Below are 18,504 nucleotides of genomic sequence, written 5' to 3' on the forward strand. Positions count from 1 at the left end.
GGCTGGGACCTCGCCATTGGACGCCTGGGTTCTCCCAGCCCTCCCCTTGGCCACGCCCTTCTGCCTAAAGGATGGGCAGGGCTATGCTAATGAAGCTCACTGGGGTGGTGGTCTCCCATGGAGGAGGTGGATCCATGGTCAAAACGGGGTTTTTATTGTCATCATGGGGATGGAGACAAGATATGGGGGGGAAGTGACACGACCCCCCGTTGGTGGGGCCATGCTCCCCCCCCCATCTCCTATTGGATGTTGTGGTAGAGGCGGACGATGTCAGGGCAGTCGCTGAGGGCCTGGAGGAGGCGCTCCGCCTGCTCCCGCGTCCCCTCTGGCAGCGTCACCCGGTCCCGGGGCAAGTATTCGATGGCGGCTGAGAGCGGGCACAGCCCCGAGGCCTCCAGACGCTCTCGCACGGTCCGCAGGGCTGAGGTCTCGCAGATGAACTGTGGGGAATGGCCAAGGGTGGTTGGGGGTGGTCAAGGGACAGCCAAGGGCAGTCGGGGACAGTCAGCGAATGGCCAAGGGCAGTTGGGGATGGTCAAGGAGTGGCCAAGGGCGGCCAAGGGCAGTCGGGGATGGCCAAGGGATGGCCGAGAGTGGTTGCGTACAGTCAAGAGTGCTGGGGACAACCAGTGGTGGTCAGGGATGGTCCTCAATGGGGAAGGAATGGCCAAGAGCAGTCAGGAAATAACCAAGAGCAATTGGGGATGGTCAGCGGTGGTCCAGGATGGTCTTGGATGGTCAGAAGTGGCAAAGAGTACTCGGGTAATGGCTGAGGTGCTTGGGGAATGGCCAAGAGCGGTTTGGGACAACCAATGGTGGTGATGGATAGTCTTGGATGGTTAGAAATGGCTAACAGTGACCAGGGAATGGCCAAGAGGGGTTTGGGACAACCAATGGTGGTGATGGATAGTCTTGGATGGTCAGAAATGGCTAACAGTGACCAGGGAATGGCCAAGAGGGGTTTGGGACAACCAATGGTGATCACAGATGGTCTTGGATGGTCAGAAATGGCCAGCAGTGACCAGGGAATGGCCAAAAGTGGTTGGGGACAACCGATGGTGATCACGGATGGTCTTGGATGGTCAGAAAAGGCCAACAGTGACCAGGGAACGGCCAAGAGCAGTCGGGGCACCAAGAGGACCACCCCATCTGCTCCGAAACCAGCCAAACGCAGCGTCCACCAGCCCACCGCTCTCCTCACCCACCTTCAGTGCTGGCTCCTCCTCTTCCTCCTCCTCCTCGTCCGGGCAGACGTCCTCGGCCCCGGCCTCCAGCGCCGCCTCCAGCGCTGCCTCCAGAGAGACCAGGTGGCCCTGACGGTCCCGTGGCCCCACGCGCACCACCCCTTTCTGCTCAAAGCCGTGTCGTGCCCCCTCGGCCATCATTCCCCTGTGGGCACCCACACCCGACTCAGCCCCGGACGCCGGGGTTCTCGGCCCCGGACGCCTGGGTCCCCCTCGGACTGACCCGTGACGGGTGAGGATGAGCCGGACATCTTGCTGGCTCCGCCGGGGGTTGTCGGTGAGGACCTCCAGGAGAAGAGCCGAGCCACCGGGGCCACGGGCTTCGCAGAGCAGCCGGGCTGCTGCCGCTGCCGATCTCTCCTGGGGCAGGGGGTGCTCAGGGATCCCCCCTGAACTTGGAGGGCTCGATCCCCCTGCCCCCCTCACCCCCCCAATCCCCCAGGACCTACCGCGCCACGGATGGCTGCCTCGATGGAGGCCTTGGGCATGTTCTTCGCCCGGCACTGCTCCACCACGTTGGCCAACTGGGCGTTGAGCGCCGGGTCTGGGCCCCCCTCTGCGGGGAGAGGGGGTGCGGGTGGGATTAGGTGGGGCTGGGGAGAGAGGATCTGGGCAGGGGGTGTTTGTGGGATGGGGAGATCCTGGGGGAGCTGGGAGGGTCTGTGGGGCAGAAAGACTCCTAGGATCCTGGAGAGCCCCACAAGATCCTGGAGAACGTGGGGCTGAGAGACGTCCGGGATCCCGGGGACCTGGGGGGTGGAGACACTTCCGCAATCCCAGGGAACCTGGGGGGGATCTGTGGGGCGGAGAGATCCTGGGGGAGATCTGTGGGGGCTGAGGGACCTCCAGGATCCTGGTGGGCTGCAAGATCCTGGGGGCACTGGGGATGAGATGCCCCCCCCTCCACCCCCCCCCAGGGATCCAGGGTGGGGGAGATCTGAGAAGACCCGCTGGGATCCCACGGGCCCCAGGAGAGCCCCAGGAGAGCCCCTGGGATCCCCACCAGCCCCAGGGATCCCACCAGCCCCAGGAGACCCGCTGGGATCCCCACCAGCCCCAGGGATCCCACCAGCCCCAGGAGACCCGCTGGGATCCCCACCAGCCCCAGGGATCCCACCAACCCCAGGAGACCCGCTGGGATCCCACCAGCCCCAGGAGAGCCAGTGGGATCCCACCAGCCCCAGGAGAGCCAGTGGGATCCCCACCAGCCCCAGGAGAGCCGCTGGGATCCCCACCAGCCCCAGGAGAGCCGCTGGGATCCCCACCAGCCCCAGGGATCCCACCAGCCCCAGGAGAGCTGCTGGGATCCCACCAGCCCCAGGGATCCCACCAACCCCAGGAGAGCTGCTGGGATCCCACCAGCCCCAGGGATCCCACCAACCCCAGGAGACCCGCTGGGATCCCACCAGCCCCAGGAGACCCGCTGGGATCCCACCGGCCTAGGGACCACCGCGCCGGGGATCTGGGTGGGGATGGGGATCCGGTGGGTCCCTACCGCGGGCGGCGGTGCGCAGCATCATGCCGAGCCGTTGGAAGAGGCGGCTGCGGGCCATGTCGCGCGGACCCTTGACGTTCCTCACCTTGGACCAGCGGTTGTGGCCGGCCCAGGACGGTGGCCCAACGTGCAGGGGGCGGCCAACGGCCACCAACCGGGGCCAGCGGGCCAGCGCCAGGGCCCCCACGGCCGCCATGGGGCTGTGGGGGGGGCGGGGGGGTGAGGTGGGACCCGGGCGCCCGGGGACCACCCCTCCCCCAACCGGGGACCCCGGAGCCGCCCCTCCCCCCCTTACCGCGTCCGAGGGCAGCCCGGCCCCTCCCCCCGCCGCAAGGGCCGCTGGGCAGCACCCACCCCCACCCCCTGGGGACGGTGACGTCAGGTTTTATTTGCGTAGCCCCTCCCCCCTTCGCGGGGGGCGGGGGAGGGAGGGAGGCGTGAGCGCGGGCGGGGCACTGGGAGGCACTGGAGGGTACTGGGAGTGGCCAGGGGGCCCTATAGCGCTTGTGGGAGGGTCTATAGGCTCTGTAGGAGCGGGGAGGGGCTGCACGGACCCTATAGCACTTGTAGGGTGGCCCTATGGACCCTATAGCACTTGCAGGGTGGCCCTATGGACCCTATAGCACTTGTAGGGTGTCCCTATGGACCCTATAGCACTTGTAGGGTGACCCTATGGACCCTCTAGGAGCAGGGAGGGGCTGCACAGACCCTATAGCACTTGTAGGGTGACCCTATAGACCCTATAGCACTTGCAGGGTGGCCCTATGGACCCTGTAGCACTTGTAGGGTGTCCCTATGGACCCTATAGCACTTGTAGGGTGACCCTATGGACCCTATAGCACTTGCAGGGTGGCTCTATAGACCCTCTAGGAGCAGGGAGGGGCTGCACAGACCCTATAGCACTTGCAGGGTGGCCCTATGGACCCTATAGCACTTATAGGGTGTCCCTATGGACCCTATTGCACTTGCAGGGTGTCCCTATAGACCCTGTAGGAGTGGGGAGGGGCTGCACAGACCCTATAGCACTTGCAGGGTGTCCCTATGGACCCTATAGCACCTGCAGGGTGGCCCTATGGACCCTATTGCACTTGCAGGGTGGCCCTATGGACCCTATAGCACTTGTAGGGTGGCCCTATAGACCCTGTAGGAGTGGGGAGGGGCTGCACAGACCCTATAGCACTTGCAGGGTGTCCCTATGGACCCTATAGCACTTGCAGGGTGGCCCTATGGACCCTATTGCACTTGCAGGGTGTCCCTATAGACCCTGTAGGAGTGGGGAGGGGCTGCACAGACCCTATAGCACTTGCAGGGTGTCCCTATGGACCCTATTGCACTTGCAGGGTGTCCCTATAGACCCTGTAGGAGCGGGGAGGGGCTGCACAGACCCTATAGCACTTGCAGGGTGGCCCTATGGACCCTGTAGGAGTGGGGAGGGGCTGCACAGACCCTATAGCACTTGTAGGGTGGCCATATAGACTCAATAACCATTATCACGGCGTCGGCTTGGGACATGATGATGTCCCTGTGATGCTGAATGGTTGGTGGCCACCATCCCGGTGTGACCCCCCAGGCCCTTGCAGATGCTGCCATGTCCTGCCCCACCCCCTGAGTGCTTGACCCCACCCCATCACCCGAATCCTGTCCCCAAACCCACCCCATGATGCCCCATGTCACTCCAAGGGCTTCGTCTTGCCCACAGTCCCCAGCACCTCCATGTCTTCTTCAAGAAGCCTCTTGTCCACCGTGTGTGGGTCAACCACAAAGGGCCATGTGGACCCAGACGACGCCGGTCAGAGGGTGGGACAAGACGTTGGCCAATGGCCATGGGTCAATGGAGGAAGACCCCCAAAAGCCTCTTCTCCACCCCAGGCGGGTCAGCCATGGTTACTCAATGCTGATTGAAGGGTGGGGTGGGACGCTGGGCAATGGCTGTGCGTCACCAGGGGCGTTTGGGGGTGACAAGGCAGACGGTTGAGAAACCCCTGTGGGAAGATGGAGCGAGATGTTGGCGGGTGGCTGTGACTCACCTCCAAAGCAGCGTCCGGCGACAGCCTGCCCCGTGCCTTGTCCCCATCCATCGGTGACCCTCGGTGGACCAGAGGGCTGGAGAGGTCCCTGGGGGTGCACCATGGTGGGGGGCTGCTGGCTGGGGTCTGTGGGGAGGTGGAGGAAGGGATGGATGGGTGGATGGATGGATGGATGGATGGATGGATGGATGGATGTTGATGTGGAGATGTTTTGGGGTGGGCGGGTGGATGTGTAGATGGAGATGTTGGGGATGGATGGATGGAGATGTTTGAGGATGGATGGATGGAGATGATTAGGGATGGATGGATGGATGGATGGATGGATGGATGGATGTTGATGTGGAGATGTTTTGGGGTGGGCGGGTGGATGTGTAGATGGAGATGTTGGGGATGGATGGATGGAGATGTTTGAGGATGGATGGATGGAGATGTTTAGGGATGGATGGATGGATGGATGGATGGATATGTTTTGGGGTTGATGGATGGATGGAGATTTTGGGGATGGATAGAGATGTTTGGGGACTGACGGATGGATAGAGAAGTTTGGAGATGATGGATGGATGGATGGGTGGGCGGAGGCCTCCGCCTGCCTCATCGCACCCTGCCGCCACCCCCACGGCAGGGGGAAGCACCGTCGCCGCAGGAAGGAGGTTGCGGCGGCCCAGATGGCGACTCTTTCTGGGGTGGGGGATGGTCTCACATCCCCATCAGGGACAGGGATGGGAAGTTGACATCACCTCGAGGCCACCGCTGTTGTGCAAGGGGCCGGCGGCAGCTGGTGGGGTTGTGAAAGTGGACGGGTAGGGGTGACCCCCAGCCAGCCGCACCCCAGCACCGGGTAACCCCCACCCTGCGGCTGTACCCCATCCAGCTGTGCACCGTCTGGCTGTACCCCGTCCACCTGTGTGCACTGCGTGGCTGTACCCCATCCAGCTGTGCACCGTCTGGCTGTGCACCGTCTGGCTGTACCCCATCCAGCTGTGCACCGTCTGGCTGTGCACCGTCTGGCTGTACCCCATCCACCTGTGTGCACCGTCTGGCTGTACCCCATCCAGCTGTGTGCGCCGTCTGGCTGTACCCCGTCCATCTTTCCCCTCCCATCCTTTCTCCTCCTTTGCCCTTTTCTCTCCCATTTCATGGTCTCTCTCTTTCCCCCCCATCTTTATCTTTTTCCTCCCAAATTCCTGGCCCGCTCCCCGCTCCCCGCCCCACACCCCTTCCTTCCCCTCCCGCCCCAGAACCCTAACTTCTGCTTTGGCCCCTGCTCCCGTCATCCTCTCCTGGCTCCTGACGCGACATGGAGCCCCGGGCTCTGCTCGCCTGCCTGGGGGCAGGTGGGTGCCCGGACGCCCGGGTCCCCTCGGGGGGTGGGGGGGTGTGGGGTGGCACCCGGACGCCTGGGTCCCCTGGGGGGGGTGTGGGGGGGTGGCACCCAGACGCCTGGGTTCACTGTGCCCCCCCCGCCCAGTGCTGACCTCCTGCCGCGGCTCTGGGGTGGATGTGGAGACGGTGATGGTCTTTCACGGAGACGCCGGCGGGGCTTTCGGGCAGACCGTGGCCCATTTTGGCACCACCGACGATGGCGGGTAAGGTGGGGAGGGGCACACCCCAGGGTTGGGGAGGGGACCCCCCCCAAAACCTCCCCCCCACCCCCTTTCCCCCACCCCAACAGGGTCCTTGTGGGTGCCCCGTTGCAACGTGGCTCCGTCAACCAGATGGGGATGATTTACCGATGTCGGTACCGCTCGGGGAAGTGCCAGGAGGTCCCCATCACCGGTGAGCCCCCCCCCGCCACCCCCCCGTCCAAAACTGGATGTTTTGGGTCCCCGAGGAGGAGGAAGATGGTCTCACCCCATCTCTCCCTAGGACCCCCGGAGGCCGTCAACACATCCCTGGGGTTAGCGCTGGCCAGTGGGGACACTGGGGCCCTGGTGAGTACGGTGTGGGGCTTGGGTGAGGGTTGGGGGGTGATGGGATTTGAACCAAAACTGGGCCAACCTGGGCAATGGGGGGGGGTTTGCACCCTGAAATCGGCCAGTCCGGGGTGAAGTCATGGAGGTTGCATCCAAATTTGGCCCTTTGGGGATGATATCAAGGAGGTTGCACCCCAAAACTGGTCTTTCTGGGGTGACATCAAGGGCATTGCACCCCAAAATTGGCTCATCTGGGTGATATCAAGGAGATTGCACCCAAAACTTGTCTTTCTGGGGTGATATCAAGGGGATTGCCCCCCCCCCCCCAAATGTGGCCACCCCTGGTGGTGCCCTGGGTATCACCCCCTCCATCCCTCCATCCTGGGGTCTTCTGATTTTGGGGTCTCCCCCCAACCCAGGCGTGTGGCCCCACGGTGCCCCAAGCCTGCGGGGAGAACATCCACCTCAATGGCTTCTGCGTCCTCCTTGACACCAACCTCCAGCAGCTCCAGCGCATCCCAGAGGCCCAACCAGGTACGGGGGTCACTGGGGGAGGGATGTGTTGGGGACATCCTGGCCCGGTTGACCGTGGGGACGTCTCTGTGTCCTCCCTCAGAGTGTCCCAAGCGCTTCTCCGATGTGGTGTTCCTCATCGACGGCTCGGGCAGCGTCGGACTCTTTGAGTTCTTGACAATGAAGACCTTCATCGCAGAGGTGATGAAGCGCTTCAGGGGCACCAACACGCAGGTACCACCCGCCCAGCTGCCGGCAGTGACCCCACAAATGGCTGTTTGCAAGGGGGTGTCATCTCAGGGGGTTGCCGCTGTTGAAGTTGCACGTGGCTCCTCGCAACGGGTGATGTTTTGAGCTGCTCTTCCCTCTTGGCAATGGGGTGGCATTTTGGGTCGTTGCTACCATGGTGGTTGTGTCCCCACCGGTGTGTCCCCATGTGGTCCCTCCCCTGTTCCCCCCCCAGTTTGCTCTCACCCAGTTCTCCGATGTCGTCTTGAACCACTTTGACTTCAACACCTTCCGGAGGACCCATGACCCCATCGCGCTGCTGAATCAGGTGTTGCAGCTCCGGAAAACCACCCGCACTGCCACTGCCATCTGGAAAGTCCTGTGAGTCCTGTCCCCCTCCCCGCCAACCTCTAGCACCCGTGACCCCCCTCCCACCCGCCGTGGGGTGAAGGGGCGACCCTCATCCTTTGCATCCTCCTTCTCTGGCACAGGATGGACATGTTCATCCCTAGCAAAGGGGCGCGAAAAGATGCCAACAAGATCCTCATTGTGATCACAGACGGGAGGAAGTATGATGACAACATGGAGTACTCAGAAGTCATCCCGTTGGCCGACAAGATGGGAGTCACTCGCTATGCCATCGGGGTGAGGGACCTGCATGCCCAAAGCCATCCACCCCCAAGCAATTAGCCATCCCAAACGCATCTGTCCATCCAGACATCCATTTGTTCATCCATCTCAAATGTCTCCATCCATTCAACCATCCAGCCCTTTTTAAACACAACCATTTATCCATCCATCCATTTCCAAACATCTCCATCCATCCATCTCCAAGCATGTCCAGCCATCTGTCCATCTCCAAGCACCTCTGTTCATCTCCAAATTTCCCTTTGTCCATCCTTCCCCTTGTCCATCCTTCCCCAAATATCTCCATTCATCTCTCAAACTTATCCATCTATCTATCCATCATCTCCAAACATCTCCAGCCATCCATCTACAAGCACCTCTGTCCATCTCAAAATGTCTCCAAACTTGGCCATCCATCCACCCATGCCCAAACATCTCCATCCACCCACCCATCCATCTCCATCCACTCTATTCATGTCCGTCCATCCCTCCCTCTCCAAACGCCCGTCCGTCCTTCCTTCCTTCCCTCCCCACACCTCTCCGTCCCTCCATCTGACCATCCTTCTCCAACCACAGGTGGGCAGCGCCTTCACGGATCCAGCTGCCTTAGAAGAGCTCCGCACCATCGCCTCTCAACCCAGCGAGGACCACGTCTTCCGGGTGGACAACTTTGATGCCCTGCAGGGCATCCAGAACCAGCTGCAGGAGAAGATCTTTGCCATCGAGGGTACGTGGGGGCCGGGGGGCAGCTGGGGGGTGGCCGAGGGGGGCAGCCGGTGCCCCCCGCTCACCCCCGCCTCCCGCCAGGCACCCAGTCCGCCCACAGCAGCTCCTTCCAGCTGGAGATGGCCCAGGAGGGCTTCAGCGCCCTGCTCACCCCCGTAAGTGTCCCCCGGCCACCCGAGACCGTCCCCACGCCCATGGGGTGTCCCTGGGGCAGGACTGACTCCTCTCCCCCTCCCCATCTTTGCTGGTGCAGGAGGGGCCCGTACTGGGAGCGGTGGGCGCCTACGACTGGTCCGGAGGGGTCTTTGTCTACGGCGAGAGTGGGGAGAAGACCTTCGTCAACATGTCCCGAGCCGGCGGGGAGATGAACGATGCCTACTTGGGTAAGGGCTGCGTGGGATGGGGACGGACAGGTCCCCGCCAGGGTCCCGGGGATGGTGGTGTCCCCTGTGAGGGTCCTGGGGATGTCAGTGTCCCCTGGAGGGCCGCAGGGACGTGTCAGCAGCCTCACGGGGGTTGTGGGGAGAAGTCCATGTCCCTGTCAGGATCGGGGGGACATCAGCATCTTCACGGGTCTCGGGGACGTCAGTGTCCTCATGAATGTCCCCGCGTGGGGCTGGGGACATTGGGTTCCCACGAGGCTCTTGGGGACGTCAGGCCCTGGCAAGGATCGCCATGACCGTGCTGGGGACATCGGCGTCCTCACAAGTGTCTTGGGGATGTCAGGTCCTTGCAAACGTCCCCATGAGAGTCCTGGGGCCATCAATGTGCTCACAATGTTCCTGGGGACATTGGTGTCCCCATGAGGATCTGGGGGATGCTGGTGTCCCCATGAGGTGCAGGGGACATCATCATCTCCACAAGAGACTTTGGGATGTTGGTGCCCCCGTGAGGTCCTGGAGATGTTGGCACCCTAATGAGGATGCTGGGGACGGTGGTGTCCCCATGAGGTGCAGGGGACATCAGCTTCCCCGCACGGCTCCTGGGGCCGCTGGCACCCCCAGGAGGGTCCCCCACTGACCCCCGCTGTGAGCAGGCTACGCGGCCGAGTCCCTGTCCCTGGAGGGCAGCCGGGCACTGGCGCTGGGGGCCCCGCGCTACCAGCACGTTGGCCGCCTCCTCCTCTTCCACCGCCGTGGCCCCCGGGCTGCCTGGGAGCTGCTGGCCGATGCCACGGGGCCGCAGGTAATGGCGGGGAGGGGGCGGGGGGTTGCCAGGGTGGGGGAATGCCCCAGCCAGCCCCACGGCCGCTTCTCCCCGCAGGTGGGCTCCTACTTCGGGGCATCCCTGTGCGCCCTGGACACTGACGGGGACCGCTCGACCGAGGTGGTGCTGGTGGGGGCCCCCATGTTCTACGGGGCCGGCAGCGGGGGCCGCGTGGCCGTCTGCACCCTGAGGCCGAAGGTAGGAGACCCCCACCCCACCCCACCTCGCCCCAGGGTGGGCAGAGGGGGGCACCCAGCGCCTCGTCCCCCCCCAGGGCAGGCGGCTGCGGTGCGAGCAGATGCTGCAGGGACAGCCCGGGCACCCCTTGGGGCGCTTTGGGGCCAGCCTGGCTCGCCTGGGGGACGTCGATGGGGACCGGTGGCCCGACGTGGCCGTGGGGGCCCCGCTGGAGGATGAGGAGCAGGGGGCCGTCTACGTCTTCCGTGGGAAACAGGGTGGCATCGCCTCCCAGTACAGCCAGGTGAGACCCCCCACCCCTCCCGGCCCTGGGCGTGGGGATGTCCCAGGTCATGGGTGCCTGCTGGGTGACGGAGAGGTGCCAGGTGGTGGGGTCATCGTGGATGCTGAAGAAACCTTGGATGCTGGCGATGTCTTGGGTGGTGGAGATGTCTTGGGTGGCGGAGGCATCTTGGCTGCTGGAGATGTTCTGGGTGCTGGAGATGATGCCCTAGGTGCTGGAGGCATGTTGGGCGGTGGAGAGGTGCTGGGTGGTGGAGGCATCTTGGGTGGTGGAGAGGTGCTGGGTGCTGGACACAGCTTGGGTGCTGAAGATATCTGGGGTGCTGGAGGCATCTTGGGTGATGAAGACATCTTGCGTGCTGGAGACGCGCCAGGTGCCCGAGATGTCCTGGATGCTGGAGACGCTCCGGCTCCTGAAGATCCTGGGCTGGGAACATCTTGGGTGCCAGAGCTGTCTCACCCACTCGAGTGCCTCTGTCTCCCCCAGCGCATCTCAGGTGCCCGGTTCCCCAGCGGGCCACGCTATTTTGGCCAGGCCATCAGCGGTGGCCAGGACTTGACGGGGGACAGGCTGCCGGACGTGGCTGTGGGCGCCCAGGGACAGGTCCTGCTGCTCAGGTGTGCCCGGGGGACCCACCTGGGACCTTGCACGGCCTGGAGGATGCAGTGGCCGCCGCCGACCCTCCTCCGCTTGTCACCGCCAGGTCCCAGCCGCTGCTCAAGGTCCGCGTGACGGTGGCTTTCAAGCCCCAGGAGATCCCCGCGGCCGCCTTTGACTGCCAGGAGGAGGAAGCGCTCAAGGGGGAAGTGGCCAAGGCTGAGATCTGCTTCCTTAGTACCAAGAAAACCCCTGATAACTTTGGTGAGAGCTCCCAGACGTCCATCTGGACCCCCAAAGCATCTGCAGGTGTCCCCAAGACCCCCCAGAAGTGTACATGGACCCCCCCAGCCCCCTCCCCATGTTCTCAAGACCCCCAGGAGTCCACCTGTCCTCCCCAAGCCTCTCCAGGTATCCCCCAGGACCCCCAGAAGTCCCCGTGGCCTCCTAAATCCCCGCCAGATGTCCTCTAGACCCACCAAAAGCCTGTCTGGCCTCCCAGACTCCTTCCAGAGGTCCTCAAGACCCCCCAGGAGTCCATCTGCCCTCCCAAAGCCCCTCCAGATGTCTCCCAAGCCACCCAGATCTCCATCTGGCCTCCCAGAGCCACTCCAGATGGCCTCAAGATCCCCAAACCTCCTCCAGGTGTCCCCAGCACCCCTGAGAAATCAATCCGGCCGCCCAGTGCCCCCTCCAGCTGTCCTGCAAATCCCCCGCGAGTCCATGTGGCCTCCTAAACCACCTCCTGATGTCCTCAAGGCCCTCCAAAATCCCGCTGGCTCTCCATCTCCCCCTTCCCCACCATCCCGGAGGGCTGCCAGAGACCCCGACCACCCGCCTTCCCCTCCCTTTCCCCGCAGGCAGACAACTTTCCACCACCCTGCGGTACCAGGCGGCCCTGGACCCCGGCCGGGCAATGGCCCGGGCCGTCTTTGCCGGCGGCGCCGGCGTCCGTAACGGGACCCTGCAACTGGGCGTCGGACAGAAGTGCGAGACCTTCGCCATCGCCTTTACGGTGGGTGTCGGGAAGGGCCCCGGCGGGGCGGTCTGGGGGTCGCCCCCGCCGTGGCAGCAGGCTGGGGGACACGGTCGTCTCTCTGTGCCGGGCAGGGGTGCCCGCGGGACACGCTGACTCCCCTGGTGCTGCGCCTCACCTACGATGCCACGGGGGACCCCATCAAGGTGGCCGGGGGCCTGCGGCCAGCCTTGAGTGAGGACTCGGAGATGGTGGCCATAGGCACGGTAGGGGCTGGGGGGCACCCCACGGTGGCAGCGCTGAGAGGGAGCGGTGGTGGGGCGTAGGGTTGGGGGTTGTGGAGGGATGGCGGGAGAGGTGGGATGGAAGGGTGGGTGGGTGGAGGGACGGAAGGAAGGAAGGAAGGATGGATGGAGTGGATGGTTGGATGGACGGATGGATGGGCAGATGGAGAGGCGGATGGAAGAAAAGAAGGAAGGATGGAGAGATGGAAGAAGCAGAGGGATGGACAGAAGGAGAAGAGGGAGGAAGGCGAGATGGCTGTGGGGTTAGAAGGAGAGGTGGGATGGACAGAAGGAGAAGAGGGAGGAAGGCGAGAGGGATCCACAGACAGAGGGAGGCGGGATGGCTGGGTGGGAGGAACCAAAGGAGGACGGGAGGAAGGGAGGAAGGACAGAAGGACGGAGGGACAGGAGGAGAGAAGGTTGGGAGGAAGGAAGGACACAAGGGCGGAGGGACAGAAGGGCATCCATGCATGGGGAGGGTTGGAAGGACCAAGGAGAGCCAGAGTGGGTGGGCAGATGGACAGATGACTGGCTGAGGGGTGGGAGGATGAAGGAGAGGAAGGGCAGACAGACAGCGGGCGGTGGGGGACGGGCGGGCGGACGGACGGACGAGCGGACGGACGGACGAGGCGTCTCCTCAGCTGCCCTTTGAGAAGGACTGCGGTGCCGACAACATCTGCATCGACGACCTCCAGATCTCCTTCGACTTCTCGGGGTAGGTCCGCCCTGTTCCCTGTGTCGGGGGGACACCCGCAGGCGCCAGGGTCCGCCCCCGCCTGCCCCCACCCCCCCTGTCCCCCCCCAGGCTGGAGACCGTCGTGGTGGGGGTGACCGACGTGGTGAACATCACCGTCACCCTCCGCAACCGTGGCGAGGACTCGTACGGGGCCACCGTCCACCTGCAGCACGCCGAGGCCCTCTCCTACCGCAAGGCCCTGGTGCTCCAGGTACCCCCCCCGATCCCCCCCAAACCCTTCAGAGCCTGGAAGTCTCCCCAGAAGCCCCCAAGACCCTCCAGAAGCGCATTTGGCTTCCTAAAGCCCTTCCAGATGCCCTCGGCACCAGCTACGAGTTCGCGTGGCTGCCCAGCTCCCTCCGGACGTCCTCCGGATCCCCCAGAGCTCCATGTGGCCTCCTAAACCCTCTCCAGATGTCCTCTAGACCCCCAGAAGTCTATCTGGCCTCCAGCCCCCCTCCAGATGTCCTCAGGACCCTCTATAAGCCCACGCAGCCTCCTAAACCTTCTCCAGATGTCCTCGAGATACCCCAAAGCCCTCCAGATCTCCTCAAGACCTCCCAGATAGCCGTCGGTCCACCCAGAGCCCTTCCAGGTGTCTCCCAAGCCCTCCACAAGTCCATGTGGCCTCCTAGACCCTCCCAGATGTCCTCAAGACCCCCCGGAAGACCGTCTGGCCTCCAGCCCCCCTCCAGACGTCCCCTGACCCCCCCAAGTTGTCTTGCCCTCCCCCGTCCCCACCCCGACCCCCCCCGGGGCGTTCTCAGTCCTCCAGGAGGTCCGTGTCCCTGCGCTGCAACTCGGAGCCGGCGGAGGGAGCGCGGCGCACGACCCTCTGCCTCGTCAACCACCCCATCTTCCGCCCCGGCGCCGAGGTAGGGGGGTGCCCGGCGTCCCCGCGTCCTCCCGGCCCACTGGGGCGCTCGGGGACGTCGCCGTGAGCCGGATGGAGGGGTGACGCCCGGGCGTCCCGTCCCGCAGGTCGTGTTCACCGTCACCCTGGACGTGCCCCACGGCGCGGAGCTGGGGGACGCGTTGGCGGTGGTGGCCAATGCCAGCAGGTGAGGGACAGGGGCACAGGGGTGCGGGGCGGGGGCAGGCAACGGGGGCGAGGTGACCGGCGTGACACCCCTCTGCCGCAGCGACAACAAGGCGCCGGGCAGCCGGGGGCAGCGCGCCCAGATCCCGGTGAAGTACGGCGTCTTCCTCGTCCTCACCAGGTAGGGGATGCCACCGTCCCGCGCCACCCGCCCCCCCGCCCGTGTCGCCTGCCCCCGTCCCCACGTCCCCAACGCGCCACCAGCCCTCCGTCCCGCAGCCCTGCTGTGCCAGCCCCACGTTCCCGGCCCCAACGCGCCGCCGGCCCCGCGTCCCTCTTCCCACGGTGCCACTGGCGACGTGTCCCTGGTGCCAGTGTGCCACCGCGAGCATCCCTGGTCCCCAGCGTGCCGCCAGCCCCTGCCACCGCAAGCATCCCTGGTCCCCAGCGTGCCGCCAGCCCCTGCCACCGCGAGCGTCCCTGGTCCCCAGCGTGCCGCCAGCCCTTGCCACCGCGAGCATCCCTGGTCCCCAGCGTGCCGCCAGCCCCTGCCACCGCGAGCATCCCTGGTCCCCAGCGTGCCGCCAGCCCCTGCCTCTGTCCCCGGTGCGCCCCCCGTGCCCCCCTCCATGTCTCCTCTCGTCCCCGCCAGTGCCCCGGACTCCACCAAGTACGTCAACGTCTCGACCCGGGCGGGGGCCCCCAGCAGCGTCCCCGTCAGCCACCACTACGAGGTGAGGGGAGCGGGAGGGAGGAGGGCGATGCCGGACGCCTGGGTCCCCCGTTGCGCCGGCGGTCCCGTCCCCACCGTCCCCCTCCCCGCGGCAGGTGAAGATCTTGGGCCAGCGGGGCCTCCCCATCAACGTCACCTTCTGGGTCCCCACGGCCCTGGGGGGGACCCCGCTGTGGGACGAGGTGTCTGTCACCCCTGACCAGGTAAGGGCCCCTGCCCCGCTGCACCCCAGAACAAGGGTGGCCCCCCAAACCGCGGGTGACCCCCAAGCGGGGGCAGCCCAGAGCGGGCGTCCCCGGAACTGGGGTCCCCCCGCCTGCCCCCTCCAGCAGGAGCCGGTGCGGTGCCGGGTGGTGGCCGAGCACCCGGGGGTCCCCGACGTCCCCCAGCGGCTGCGGGAGCGGCCCGTGCTGGTGAGTGCCGGCGTCCCGAGGGGCGTGGGGCAGGGGGTGCCCCAGCCCCCCCTCACCCCCCTCTGCCCCCCAGGACTGCGCCGTGGCCGCCTGCCGGGAGCTGCAGTGCCAGGTCCAGGAGCTGGAGCCGCCGCGGGCGCTGGGGTTCAGCCTCGGGGGGAGCCTGGCCCTGGGCTGGCTGGCGCCGGTAAGGGGGCAGCCGTGGGGCAGCCAGGGCGGGGGGCGCCCCGCCGGCCGCCCCGGGACGAGGGCATCCCGGGGATGGGGAAGGCGGCGGGGCGCCCCACGGCCGTCCCCCGTGCCCCACGGCTGCCCCACGGCTGCCCCACGGCTGTCCCCCGTCTCCCCCCGCCCCAGACCCAGCAGCCCAAGGTGGTCGTGCAGAGCAGGGCCCAGGTCTTCTACGATGTGGGGCGCTACTGGAACACCGGGGGGGGACCCCAGCTCCAGGTGCGCCGGGGCGCCTGGGTCCGTGGGGGGCAGTGGGGTGGGGTGGGGGTCCCGGACCCCTGGGTCCGTGGGGGGCAGTGGGGTGGGGTGGGGGTCCCGGACACCTGGGTCCATGAGGGGCAATGGGGTGGGGTGGGGGTCCCGGACGCCTGGGTCCGTGAGGGGCAATGGGGTGGGGTGGGGGTCCCGGATGCCTGGGTCCATGGGTGGCAATGGGGTGGGGGTCCCGGACCCCTGGGTCCGTGGGGAGCAGTGGGTGGGGGTCCCGGACGCCTGGGTCCGTGGGGGGCAATGGGGTGGGGTGGGGGTCCCGGATGCCTGGGTCCATGGGGGGCAGTGGGTGGGGGTCCCGGACGCCTGGGTCCATGGGGGGCAGTGGGTGGGGGTGGGGTGGAGGTCCCGGACGCCTGGGTCCATGGGGGGCAATGGGGTGGGGGTCCCGGACCCCTGGGTCCATGGGTGGCAATGGGGTGGGGTGGGGGTCCCGGACCCCTGGGTCCGTGGGGGGCAGTGGGTGGGGGTCCCGGACGCCTGGGTCCCCCCTCAGCCCTCTCCCGCAGGTGCAGACGGAGGTGGAGCGCCTGGAGACCCCCAACCCGCTGCCCCTCATCCTGGGGGGCACGGTGGGGGGGCTGGTGCTGCTGGCGCTGGTGGCCCTGGTGCTGTACAAGGTGAGGGGGCGGGGCTTGGCAGAGCCCCGCCCACGCGAGGGGTGGGGGCGGGGCCTCCCCCACCCCGGGTTCACCCCCCCTCCCCCCCCCCCCCAGGTGGGCTTCTTCAAGCGCCGCTACAAGGAGCTGATGGAGGGCGAGGAGACCCCCGCGGCCCCCCTGGGCGACCCCCAGGGCTGAGGCGGCCACCGGCCGCCGGGGTCCCCCCACATTTCGGGGGGGGGGGGCGTGGGGGTCTCCTGGATGCCTGGGTCCTCCTTTGAGGGGGTCGTTGGATGCCTGGGTTCGCTCTGGGGCTCCCCATCATTAAACCCTGAGCGCCGGAAGCCCCCCCGTGTCGCGGTGTCCGCTATGGGGCCGGATGCCTGGGTCCGCCGTGGGGCAGGGCTGGAGGAGGCAGACAGGGCAGGTTCAGGGCATTTATTGCTGGGGGGGCTGTGGGGAGCCCCTATTTCTCATAGCCCGTGGGCAGGGGGTTGGTGTGGGGGTTGTGGAAGAGCGTGTGGTTCCCGTCACCCCACGGGAATGGCTGTGGGGAGAGAGAGGGAGATGGGGGTCAGCAGCATCAGCCCCTGGGCCCATCTCCCCCGGCATCAGGCCTTCCTCACCGCATATCCCCCCCGTAGTGCCCATCTCCCCCGGCATCAGGCCTTCCTCACCGCATATCCCCCCCATAGTGCCCGTCTCCCCCGGCATCAGGCCTTCCTCACCGCATATCCCCCCCATAGTGCCCATCTCCCCCGGCGTCAGGCCTCCCCGCCGCATATCCCCCCCGTAGTGCCCGTCTCCCCCGGCATCAGGCCTTCCTCACCGCATATCCCCCCCATAGTGCCCATCTCCCCCGGCATCAGGCCTCCCTACCCCGTATCCCCCCCATAGTGCCCATCTCCCCCGGCATCAGGCCTCCCTACCCCGTATCCCCCCCATAGTGCCCATCTCCCCCGGCATCAGGCCTCCCTACCCCGTATCCCCCCCACAGTGCCCGTCTCCCCCGGCATCAGGCCTTCCTCACCGCATATCCCCCCCATAGTGCCCATCTGCCCCGGCGTCAGGCCTCCCTGCCGCATATCCCCCCCATAGTGCCCATCTGCCCCGGCGTCAGGCCTCCCCGCCGTACCTTGGTGCGGATGCGGAGGTGGTGGTACGGCACAAACTCGGGGGGCACGCGCTTGTGCCGGCGCTGCTCCAGCCAGACATTGAGCATGCAGACCCCCACCGCCGGCAGCGCCACCAGGAACGACAGCGCCCGCCACGTCCGACCTGCCCCGCAGGCGCTGTGGGACCGGGGTACTCCCAAACCCCCTCCCCCCCACCCCCGCGACGGTCCCGTGACACCCCGAGGTGTCACCTGGCACCCCCCAAAACGCCCCCGGGACCTCATCACCCGATAATGCCCCAAAACACCCCGAAAAAAAAGGATGTGCCATCCCCCTCCCTCCCCCCCGAAACACCCTGTGGGTCCCCGCACCACCCCCAGCTACACCCGCTACACCCCAAAACACCCCGCAACCACCGGACGCATCCGTATGACACTCCGTGTGCACCAAACAGCACCCGACACGGCCTCAAAACACCCCAAATCCACCCCAAATCCACCCCGTACAGCCCACTTTCACCCTAACGCGTACCCAAAACACCTGAACCTCACCCTGTGGACCCCAGTATCACCCAATACCTCCCCCCCAAGGACCTCAAAACTACCGGAGACACCCCAAAACGCCCCATACACTCCCAACGCCACCCAAAACCACGCAACGCACCCCGATATCGCCCCAAACCCACCCGGATACAGCCCCAATACTACCCAAACCACCCCAAATCCACACGGTACACCCCAATATCGCCCCAAACCACCCCAAAAAAAACCCACCCCAAAACCCCTCCTGATACCCCCCCAAAAGCACCCCACACGTGTGCGTCCCGGACCTCCGGCAGCACCGGCGTGGGCCCCGGCGGCGGAGGCCAGGGCCCGCCGTGGGGCAGCCCCCCAAGCGAGCATGGCGGCGGCGAAGGGCGACTGACCCCCGGGGTCACCCCGGCCCCGCGGCACTCCCCGGGCCGGCCAATGGGCTGAGGCCCGGCCCCAGCTCGACACACGTGTTAAATATAGACCAGGCTTAAATATAGACCCAGGCGAAGGGCGAG

At 66.0% G+C, this 18,504-nt stretch overlaps 3 protein-coding genes across 5 annotated transcripts; 1 reads left to right on the forward strand and 2 right to left on the reverse strand.

Moving 5' to 3' along the window:
- Positions 1-133: 133 nt before the first annotated feature.
- Positions 134-3,087, reverse strand: TACO1 (translational activator of cytochrome c oxidase I). The gene is made up of 6 exons (XM_082334289.1): positions 3,035-3,087; positions 2,740-2,939; positions 1,694-1,800; positions 1,468-1,604; positions 1,206-1,389; positions 134-440 (listed from the first exon to the last, which is right to left on the reverse strand). Exons 2-6 carry the CDS (start codon positions 2,933-2,935, stop codon positions 240-242), a joined length of 825 nt encoding a protein of 274 aa, XP_082190415.1. The 5' UTR covers positions 2,936-2,939; positions 3,035-3,087; the 3' UTR covers positions 134-239.
- A 2,931-nt stretch (positions 3,088-6,018) lies between these two features.
- LOC309601329 (integrin alpha-X-like) lies at positions 6,019-16,539 on the forward strand (the record flags this gene model as incomplete). 3 transcript variants are annotated; one of them, XM_082334273.1, is made up of 30 exons in its annotated part: positions 6,019-6,100; positions 6,235-6,352; positions 6,439-6,542; positions 6,633-6,697; positions 7,099-7,213; positions 7,296-7,426; positions 7,656-7,801; positions 7,912-8,065; positions 8,624-8,774; positions 8,855-8,928; positions 9,027-9,156; positions 9,810-9,958; positions 10,037-10,177; positions 10,254-10,460; positions 10,947-11,077; positions 11,164-11,321; positions 11,918-12,072; positions 12,168-12,299; positions 12,959-13,032; positions 13,123-13,264; positions 13,821-13,928; positions 14,035-14,114; positions 14,196-14,273; positions 14,745-14,826; positions 14,921-15,028; positions 15,155-15,238; positions 15,312-15,425; positions 15,596-15,688; positions 16,249-16,359; positions 16,456-16,539. In XM_082334273.1, exons 1-30 carry the CDS (start codon positions 6,064-6,066, stop codon positions 16,537-16,539), a joined length of 3,456 nt encoding a protein of 1,151 aa, XP_082190399.1. In that variant the 5' UTR covers positions 6,019-6,063. The 3 variants fall into 3 exon arrangements, with proteins under 3 accessions (XP_082190399.1, XP_082190400.1, XP_082190401.1); XM_082334274.1 differs by having other exon boundaries at positions 15,158-15,238; XM_082334275.1 differs by lacking the exon at positions 6,019-6,100 and having other exon boundaries at positions 6,280-6,352; positions 6,482-6,542.
- A 225-nt stretch (positions 16,540-16,764) lies between these two features.
- On the reverse strand, positions 16,765-18,413 carry COX6A2 (cytochrome c oxidase subunit 6A2). The gene is made up of 3 exons (XM_082334291.1): positions 18,286-18,413; positions 17,477-17,619; positions 16,765-16,888 (listed from the first exon to the last, which is right to left on the reverse strand). The coding sequence occupies exons 1-3, from the start codon at positions 18,356-18,358 to the stop codon at positions 16,808-16,810; spliced, it is 297 nt and encodes a 98-aa protein (XP_082190417.1). The 5' UTR covers positions 18,359-18,413; the 3' UTR covers positions 16,765-16,807.
- Between the last annotated feature and the right edge of the window lie 91 nt (positions 18,414-18,504).

Source organism: Platalea leucorodia (genome assembly GCF_965183815.1).
Source record: "Platalea leucorodia genome assembly, chromosome: 32".
Taxonomy (NCBI): Eukaryota; Metazoa; Chordata; class Aves; order Pelecaniformes; family Threskiornithidae; genus Platalea; species Platalea leucorodia.

What these genes read in the sequence shown, in the direction of transcription:
- COX6A2 (XM_082334291.1), bottom strand. Translation starts at nt 18,358, where the DNA reads ATGCTCGCTTGGGGGGCTGCCCCACGGCGGGCCCTGGCCTCCGCCGCC. An exon ending in CCACGCCGGTGCTGCCGGAG is followed by an intron (nt 17,620 to 18,285) that starts GTCCGGGACGCA and finishes CCTGCGGGGCAG; the next exon opens with GTCGGACGTGGCGGGCGCTG. An exon ending in ACCTCCGCATCCGCACCAAG is followed by an intron (nt 16,889 to 17,476) that starts GTACGGCGGGGA and finishes CTCTCCCCACAG; the next exon opens with CCATTCCCGTGGGGTGACGG.
- TACO1 (XM_082334289.1), bottom strand. Translation starts at nt 2,935, where the DNA reads ATGGCGGCCGTGGGGGCCCTGGCGCTGGCCCGCTGGCCCCGGTTGGTG. An exon ending in GCTGCGCACCGCCGCCCGCG is followed by an intron (nt 1,801 to 2,739) that starts GTAGGGACCCAC and finishes CTCTCCCCGCAG; the next exon opens with AGGGGGGCCCAGACCCGGCG. An exon ending in CTCATCCTCACCCGTCACGG is followed by an intron (nt 1,390 to 1,467) that starts GTCAGTCCGAGG and finishes GGGTGCCCACAG; the next exon opens with GGGAATGATGGCCGAGGGGG.